Genomic DNA, 10,113 nt, shown 5'->3' with positions numbered 1-10,113 from the left:
TTTCAAAATCAGAGACCTTGGAAATCTGCAGTTTTTTCTTGGTATCTAAGTTGTTCTCTCATCTCAAGGCATTGTCATTTACCAACACGAACATGCTCTTGAGTTACTACATGACACATGCCTTTTAGCTACTAAGCATGTTCCCTCACCCATGACATGATCCCACAAGCTCACTACCAATGATATTTCACCTTCCACTGATTCAATAACTTACAGAAGGCTCATTAGATGGTTGATATACTTGTGCACCACACGAACTGACATCAATTTCTCTATCCAACAACTGAGTCAATTCATGTCCTCCCCGACCATTGTACACCTACAACTTTCTTATAGGATTCTCAAATACATCAAAATTTCTCCTTCTCAGGGATTGTTCTTTTCATAAGCATCCACTCTTCAACTCAAAGCATTTAGTGACTCTGATTGAGCTTCATGCAGTGACACATGAAAATCTGTCACTGACTTCTTTATTTTCTTAGGAGATTATCTAGTTTCCTGGAAATCTAAAAAGAAAGTCACCATTTCTAGATCTTCCTCCGAGACTGAGTATCGTGCTCTTGCTTTCACAGTCTGTGAGCTACAATGGCTCACTTACTTGCTACATGATCTACATGTCAATTTCACAACACCTGCATTTCTCTAGTGTGCAATCAATCTGCTCGCCACATTGCTGCGAGTGCTATGTTCCATGAAAGAACTAAACATATCAAAATCGAATTCCATGTTATACGTGAGAAACTTCTTGAAAAACAATTTCAATTGCTGCCCATTCCAACCTCAGCACAACTGAGCGATGCTTCACTTAGCCACTTGATCCTGAACCTTTCTCGCTAATCTTATGCAAGCTTGGAATCTTTATTAATTATGTTCCAGCTTGAGGGAGACTATTAAACTATATGATTGTTACTTTCTATTAGTTAGTTAGGGTTTCACGTAGTTTGTTAGTTAGTTACTTGGGTCTTAAGCAGCTCTACATGTTGTCAATCATGTGTCATTCTACCGAATGAAAGGCTAAGCCCAATATTAAGTTTCATGTGTCATTCTACATGTTGTATTAGAATGTAAATAATTGATGAATTCAATTTAATTGACTGAAATGGAGGAATGCTTTAGGGTTTTATGATACACAAAAGTATCGCTCAAACTGAAGAGAAAATTTTATCGGACTGTGGTAAGACTTACGATATTCTACGAAACAAAAAGTTGGATGGTTAAGAATCAACAGAAGAATAAAGTAAGTGTATCAGAGGTGAGGATGTTGCGATGAATGTGTGGTAAAATTGAACATGATATAATTATAAATGATAACATTAGAGAGAGTGTTGAAATAACACCTATAATAGAAAAGATGGTAGAAAATAAACTTAAATGATTTAAGCATGTAGAGAGAAGATCTATGAATTATGTGATATGGAGTGTATATCATATGGAGCGAAGTTAAACAACTATAGATAGAAAAAGACCTAAAAAACTATAAGAGAAATGATTGAAAAAGATTTTGAAAGTAACAATCGGATATAAACATAGTTTTAAATAAAATATTATGACAAAAGTTGATTCATATAACCGATCTCAATGATATAAGACTTGATTGATGTTGCTATTGTTGTTATATGAACCAAACCATATATATTTTTAATTTTACATTGATTTGAATTTTTGCTTTAAAAATTAATTTAAACCGCACCGCAAACTCCAAAAGAATTAAATAATATATATTTTTAAAAGTAAGTTAATTTTGAAGTATAAACAAAATTAAATTAGCAAAGAGCACTGTTTTTCCAAAGTGTAAAGCCAATTTCGTTGCTACTTTCCGCTTTCAATTTTTTTGCTTTAAAGACAGAACAGAAGCTTATAAAAGCACCCTCTATTAGCTTCACACTTTCATTGAAACCACTTGCTTCATTCATTCTTTTTATTACTTCACAAAATGAAACATTCTAAAACCTTTTTCTACTTCTCTTTTCTTATTTGCAATTACACATAACAAATACCTTTCTTTTTTCTTTTTTGGTCAGAAACAAAGTACAAAAACATAAATTAAGAACAGACAATTAAGGTTTAGCTCCATGTCTGACTCAGACATAACTTTCTACTGTCTTTCATCCATTCTTTCTCTTCTTCTCATCTTCATTCTCATCAAAACAAAACAAACCAAACCCAAACTCAATCTTCCTCCAGGAAAAATGGGTTGGCCTTTTCTTGGCGAAACCATTGGTTACTTGAAACCTTATTCCGCTACAACAATAGGTGAATTCATGGAACAGCACATAGCAAGGTAAACAAAAATAAAAATCATTTTTTCAGAGAAACAATAATGACCCTTTTACTGATTCTATTTCTAACTAGTTAATTGTACACAGGTATGGTAAAATTTATAAGTCAAAATTGTTTGGTGAACCAGCAATAGTTTCGGCAGATGCAGGGTTGAATAGGTTCATTTTGCAGAATGAAGGAAAATTATTTGAGTGTAGCTATCCTAGAAGCATTGGTGGAATACTTGGGAAATGGTCTATGTTGGTTTTGGTTGGTGACATGCATAGAGACATGCGTGTTATATCTCTCAACTTTTTGAGTCATGCTAGATTAAGAACTCATCTTTTGAAAGAGGTTGAGAAACATACTCTTCTTGTTTTGAGTTCTTGGAAGGAAAAATCCACATTTGCAGCTCAAGATGAAGCCAAAAAGGTAAAATAGTTGGTTTTTTGTTCAGTGTAGCGTCGCAGATTCGAACCTGCGTCGCTGTAATCAGATATCCATGCACAGCTATCAACTGAGGTTTTTGTTTGGGTTGAATTGAATTGCAGTTCACATTTAATTTGATGGCAGAGCACATTATGAGTTTGCAACCTGGGGAAATAGAGACAGAGAAATTAAAGAAAGAATATGTTACTTTCATGAAAGGTGTTGTATCAGCACCATTGAATTTTCCAGGAACTGCGTACTGGAAAGCATTAAAGGTAATAAATAATGATGATGTTTTTTTCTTAAAATAATTCAAACAATCTCATTTTTGCTACTATATTTAGTGCTTGTTTGAATTTACCTTTTTTTTTTTTACAGTCTAGGTGCAAAATATTGAAATTCATAGAGGAAAAAATGGAAGAAAGAATCAAAAGAATGAAAGATGGAAATGAAAATTTGGAGGAAGATGATCTTTTGAATTGGGTTTTGAAACATTCAAATCTTTCAACAGAGCAAATTCTTGACTTGATTCTGAGTTTGCTTTTTGCTGGTCATGAAACTTCTTCTGTTTCTATAGCTTTGGCTATTTACTTTCTTCCCGGTTGCCCTCGAGCTATACAACAATTAAGAGTAAGTGTACAAATACAGATACATCAGTTATTCAATAAATTTGAAAATAATACTATCCGAAGAGACTATTATTATTATTAATAATAATTTTTTGTTCTTTGTTGTAAAAAAACAACAGGAGGAACACAGAGAAATTGCCAGAGTAAAAAAGCAAGCAGGGGAAACAGAACTGACTTGGGAAGATTACAAAAAAATGGAATTTACTCATTGTGTAAGTGATATATGATAAATAAATTACGAGGGTATTCTTGTACTTTTCAAAGTGTTTGCAACATAGCATCATTAGTGGGTTTAAACAAAGAAGAAAAATACATATTATTGGTTGCTATGGTTATTTTTACAGGTTGTGAATGAAACACTTAGGCTAGGTAATGTTGTGAGGTTCCTTCATAGGAAAGCTCTTAAAGATGTTCGGTACAAAGGTACATTAGTACTATGAATAAATTCTTTTTTGAGTAGTAAGTTCAAATTTTCTTTTTGTGAGAAAAAGGAATATGGAATATTTATAGTAAAGAGAAAATTCTGTTTTTTTTTTTTTGTGTTTTAAAGGTTATGATATTCCTTGTGGGTGGAAAGTCCTTCCGGTTATTGCAGCCGTGCATTTGGATCCATTGCTTTTTGACCAACCTCAACACTTCAATCCATGGAGATGGCAGGTTTGTTCTTTCTACTTGATAACATTAGACCTAATTCGCATCGCCCTGTGCGCACTCGTTCGATCATTTTCAATTCATACATTGAATAATCGAATAATATAAGCGAAACAATTTATATTCTATTAGTCGGTTTTGTATAGTTGAATCATCAGTGAAATAATTCTAATTTTGTTAGTCAATTTTTTATAATTGAGTCATCTTTAGTATTAGAATATTATTGTTATTATTAATATTCTAATATTTAGTTCTGAGTATGAATAATAGCGTTAAGAATCTTTAGTATTAGAATATTATTGTTATTATTAATATTCTAATATTTAGTTCTGAGTATGAATAATAGCGTTAAGAATCTTTAGTATTAGAATATTATTGTTATTATTAATATTCTAATATTTAGTTCTGAGTATGAATAATAGCGTTAAGAATCTTAAATTGGATAAATTGATTTTGTACGGTTTCAATTGCACTAAATTAGGTTAAAAAAATTCGGTAAATTAGGTTTAAAAAATCAGAATTGTCTTATGATGATCAAACGGTTTTTGATGGGTAGATTAAACATGTCTTATATATGATTATTGTTATCCATATTTTTTTCTTCTTTTTCTTTTTCAAAGGTAATGCTTAATTTAAAAAAGAAATGAATGTTATGTAATTATTAGGAAAAGGGGAAAAAGAATAATAATAAGTATAGGGGACCCCAAGCACTTAAATTTGTTAATGTAGTGGATACCCACTTGAAGGTAACATAACTTTGAAGGGTTGGGATTTTTGCCAAAAATGTAACTTGGTATTGGGTCATTTAGCTTCATAAGTTATTATCTTGCTACTTTTAACAACACAACAAGTTTTTACGTTTGGTGCTTCAGAAACAGACCAAACATAACGTACACACGATGCACGGATTTGACAAATTAAACACAAAAATCAAAATAATGTTTCAATTTCATCCTTAATTTTGACTTGGTCCTATAGTTCTAACACACTTTTATTCATCACCATAGCACATGCTTTAAAACCTCACCTAAAAAAATGCACATGCTCTAAAGTTCTATAAATCTATATTCTATAATCTACTACTAGAGTCAAGTGATGGGTCAATATTATTATTAAGATGCTTAATTAATTAATGCACCTCCCTCAACCAATGTTCATTGCTAAAGTAATGATTAGAGTTGATAATAATTCTCTTCAATTATTATTAACATTTTCTTTTGACTAAAATAATCATATAAGGAATATTGATTTACAAGTTTCTATTTTATTATGTAGGAGTAATACAGTACTATGCAATTTTACCTTTGATTTTTATGTAGTGATAGATACTGTGATAAAGTCAACTATCACAACAGAGGATCAAGTGGGTCTATACCATGCATCTGCTAAATTTTTAATTTTCAATTTGTCTTATTTACATAAAATTATTTTTAGAACAAAGAATAAAATAAAATAAAATTACATGTATAAATATTAAGAAATTTACTATAAAAATTATTTCATGAAAGTGGCCACGCCTGCATGTGTCAGTGGAAATTTTTATAGTGCTATATATAAATCAAAGGAGTATATATATATATATATATATATATATATATATATATATATATATATATATATATATATATATATATATATATATATATATATATATATTAAAAAATTTACTAAATCTTTTTAATAAAAACTTTAAATACCCAAATTTCAACAAATAAATTAAATTGAAAATTATTTAAAAATAATATTTTATACAAATTACTTTTGATATATATATATATATATATACTTATGTTATAGAATATTAAAATTAAATTTTAAATTTATAAAAAAATAAATATTTATAATATTTTTTAAAAAAATATTGGGCCCGTTGTTTTGACTTTCTAAGAATAATTTTACAAAAAAGTTTTTTATAAAAACTTCAAACAAAATTTTATTGAATATCAAAATTTTAAAAAATTATTTAATTTTAAAATAAAAAATATTTTTCAAATGCAACTTTTTTAAAAAATTGGAATTTCAATTATGTTTTAATCTTCAATAATATATATTTATATTATAGAATGTCAAAGTTAATTTTAAAATTAAAAAAATTTATAATATTTTAAAAAATATTTACATAAAAATAATTTTAAAAAATACAAGAAAAATTTCTAGTTTTTTAAAAGCTGAAACCAACAATATAAAATTTGGAGAAAACTTGAACTGAAGTGGTAAAAATAAAAATGAAATGTTTTTTTAAGTAAGAGAGAGATCCATATACCCTACCCTAGTGGTTAGTAGCATTGGCATTTATTTGATAGATGATGAAGTGTCATGTCATGTCATGGTCAGCGATGGGTATGTTGTGAACAGTATAGTACTACTATACGGATATAGTAGGGTCCCACAAAAGGGATACTATGCAGTATGCATTGCTATGATGATGATGATGAACAAGTATGGCTCTTTTGTGAACGTGTGGGCAGGTCCACCTCTTTTATTCATGCCCATGTGGAACTGGCCCTATCACTTGCACGTGCATTTCTTCCTTTTCTCTTTTATTTTTCTTTCATCATCCTCTAACCTAATGTACACGTGTCAACCCCCAAAAATCAACCAAAAAATATTAATATGCAATAATCGAAAACTTGGATTCTATTCTATTAGTAATTTTTGTATTGAGCGGTATTTTCGTAGTAGTGGAATAACTGATGAGTTTGTAGATAACACAATTATGATAGTGAAAAGTACTGTAGTCCCCTCCAATATCAGAAATCATCAGTCTTATTACATTTATTTATTTATTTATCTATCCATACCTTTGATCGAGTGTATGTGGCCACGCCTGCATGTGTCAGTCATCATTTCATGTTTTATTAATCTTAATTTCCACGACTTTTTTAATGATGTTATACCATTTTATATTGACGCAGAACAATGGAAATTGCTCAAACGCAAGCAGTAATAATAACAACAATTTCTTACCGTTTGGAGGAGGACCACGACTATGTGCAGGATCAGAATTAGCAAAGCTTGAAATGGCTGTTTTCATCCACTATCTCATCCTCAACTACCATTGGGAATTAATCGATAATAATGATCAAGCTTTTGCCTACCCTTTTGTCGATTTTCCTAAAGGCCTACGAATTCAAGTTCAACCCCATCAATTATAACTTCGATTAGTTCTTAGTTTACACATCACATGCTACCTACTAGCTATATACGTATATATAGCCTTTTGTATTGAATTTGGTTCAGTTATTTCTTTCTGCTAGTTCACACACAATTGAAGTACAAGGGTATGTTCATAGGACTATGTTCAAATTTTTATGGTTTCTTCTTCCTCTAGGCTCTATTAGGTTTTCAATGCTTGTTACCCTACCAACATTGTAGCATTGTACATTTTATATATTCCTTTCCATGAGGCTAGGACCACGAGTGAATACTTATTCATTTGTATTATCATCTCACTATTGTCAACTACTATTCTTATTATATATAAAAATCAATTATCTCTTGTGTACAAACTATGCTTTTCTATTGCGGATTTCTTGTTGTTTTTAATAAAAACTTAATTTCTTTATTCTATAATGAGTGATTTAATTGATTATTTAATATAAATTAAAAAAAATAAATGATTTAATTGATCATTTAATATATATATATATATATATATATATATATCACATAAATTAAAAAATAAAAGGGATTGTGAGAGTTAGGCTGGACCTATGTGAGCCACAATAGGAAGAAAGAACATAAGCGAACATGCGACAAAACATAAAAATTCGAGGATATTACTACGTGCTACTTTACAAATATTTTAGAGGACATCATACTAATAGAGGTCAAAGTAAACTTTGTTAGGCTTGAAAAGCTAGTGGATCTATTTTTACTTAAAAAATCAAGGAGGATAAATCCTTAATTTTGCAAGGTTTGAATGAGTGACAAATGAAAGGAAGATATAAGAACAAGTTAGGAATGTGTGATTTTGCACATACAAAATATGGGCCAATAAATAAAGATTCGATTGAGGAATAAGATATGTAAAGATATGAAGGGATGTATAGATTAATAGAAGGATTTACGACACGAGGAATGAAAGAGTGATGATTAAGGTTGATGGTTGAGTATTGACAAACGTAGATAGTAGAATGGCCAAAGGAAGAGCAAATGATGAACAGTATGTATCGGACACACAAAAATGCACATTGGAATGTGTTTAGGTCGTATCAAATACGCAAAAATGTGCCTTAGTCTGTATCATACACGCAAAAGTGTGTGTGATCTTTATCAGATGGACAGTCATGCGAGACATGCATATATTATTTATTATCCCTGTTTTGAGTGCTATAAAAGTAAAAGAGACTAGGAAGCATATAACAGAGGAAGAAACAAAAGATGTAGGAATATTTATATCAACAATAAATTAGATTTGCTGCAAGCAAATAATGAAATTACTGGATAAATAAACCTTCAATAGTAACCCTATTGTGGGCGAATAATGTCTCGAGTTTATGGTGTATATCCTCCTTCAGGGCACTAGAGAGTGTGATATCTTCTTTACAATATCTCCTTTGATTGGACGAGAAGTCAAAGCATCCTACCATGTCTTTTTCCTCCGATGTATCATTAGGAGGTCGACTCCATCGGGGATGTAGCTTGAGCACGACTGTTGAAACCTTAGGACCCCAGAGTTTCCTGTGTTGAATGCTCTTGTGAAGCATTTTCCAACTACCAAGACATATCGTCCTGACTCCTATCTTACTCTATAGTGGATATCTACCTCAGGCGGTTGGCAGGGTGCTAACAATATGCTTATACGCAATCCGACCTTATGGTAGGATCCCCTTGGACCCAGTGATACAGTCAGATGTGGATGGCGTTCGTTGAGAGACCTGCCTCTTTGACTTCTGGTTGGAGCTTTGACTATTCCTCTCATTCACTCTTTCCTTTGGAATGGAGAAGCCAAACGACGATCGAATGTAGCTGCCTGAGTTTGGGGTGCCTTTTCCTTGAGCTTATAGTTGGTGAGTCCCATTCACCTTTGTTGGCCAAACAACAAGGATTTAATAGTAAACTTATATAGGCTTGGAGATGTCACTTGGGGTATTCTATTTACCAGCAACCTCGTATGGACCCTAGCCCCGATGGAACTACTGAACTTACCGGGCATACTATGTTTGTTCCCAACATCTTTGTTCCCTATACGATTTCCTCATACCGACGCTACTAGAGAGGAGTGGATCAAGAAATAAGGAAAATATCAAATCCAATTTTAGGAAGACCCATCCAACTGTAGGATTTCCTTTGGTATTTATATAAGGTGCCTTCGTACCAGGTTTATGCTCGATGTTAACTATGAGTTCATCGTATCTCAACATAATTAACTATGAACTCATCGTATTTTTGACGCTGACATGAAAGTACCAGTGATGCTAGATTAGAGTATGGGTCATGGATCCTCGATAAGATCTTCGAGGAAACCACCATCACTTTCCGGCGCTTCCAGTGCAAATTTAGATCTGGATATATGATCTTCTTCTTCTTCTTCTTCTTCTTCGTGGAGTTATAACCATTGTAAAAGCTCTTTGTTTATTCTTAGGGGATTATAATATGTCTTCGTTTGGATCGTGAGCTCTCTCATTGAAGAAAAACTCTCATTTTTGGGTTAGTAAAGAATATAAAATAAAAATCTTCACAACGGTTCTTGATTTTATCTCGGTTAAAAATTGTATTAGTTCGAGATCAATTTGGCGTAAAATCTTACCTAGTTTCTGAGTTCAACATGTGTAAAAGCTCAGTAGGTTCGAGATCAGCCTGGTAAAAATATCAGTTTGGTTCATGGTCAACCCATGTAAAATCTCGATTCAGTTAGAAGGATAGGTGTCGCATCGCGCGAAAAACCGGCGGGAAAAGAAACAAGAACAACAGAGCCGCCACCGTGCGTTATTTATCCCAAAAGAGGGAAAGGAAACGCTCAGAGTAAACCTGGAAAGAACATGGTCTCGCGACCAAAGAGGATGGGTTCGGGAGTCGGTTATGCGAAGGGAAGGTATTAGCACCCCTACGCATCCGTAGTATTCTACGGGATCCACGCACAAAAGGAAGGAAATATTGGTTGCTAAAACACTGCTCAAACACACACACACTGGCTGAAAGA

General features: G+C 32.0%; 1 protein-coding gene across 1 annotated transcript; it reads left to right on the top strand.

Annotated features, from left to right (window-relative positions):
* Positions 1-1,861: 1,861 nt before the first annotated feature.
* On the top strand, positions 1,862-7,415 carry LOC127120259 (cytochrome P450 90B1). The gene is made up of 8 exons (XM_051050669.1): positions 1,862-2,281; positions 2,367-2,691; positions 2,811-2,963; positions 3,067-3,318; positions 3,437-3,529; positions 3,662-3,740; positions 3,868-3,974; positions 6,884-7,415. Exons 1-8 carry the CDS (start codon positions 2,073-2,075, stop codon positions 7,121-7,123), a joined length of 1,458 nt encoding a protein of 485 aa, XP_050906626.1. The 5' UTR covers positions 1,862-2,072; the 3' UTR covers positions 7,124-7,415.
* Positions 7,416-10,113: the final 2,698 nt, after the last annotated feature.

Source organism: Lathyrus oleraceus, chromosome 2, assembly GCF_024323335.1.
Source record: "Lathyrus oleraceus cultivar Zhongwan6 chromosome 2, CAAS_Psat_ZW6_1.0, whole genome shotgun sequence".
NCBI lineage: Eukaryota > Viridiplantae > Streptophyta > Magnoliopsida > Fabales > Fabaceae > Lathyrus > Lathyrus oleraceus.
The sequence above is the reverse complement of the archived record's forward strand: the minus strand, read 5'-3'. Positions and strand labels throughout refer to the sequence as shown.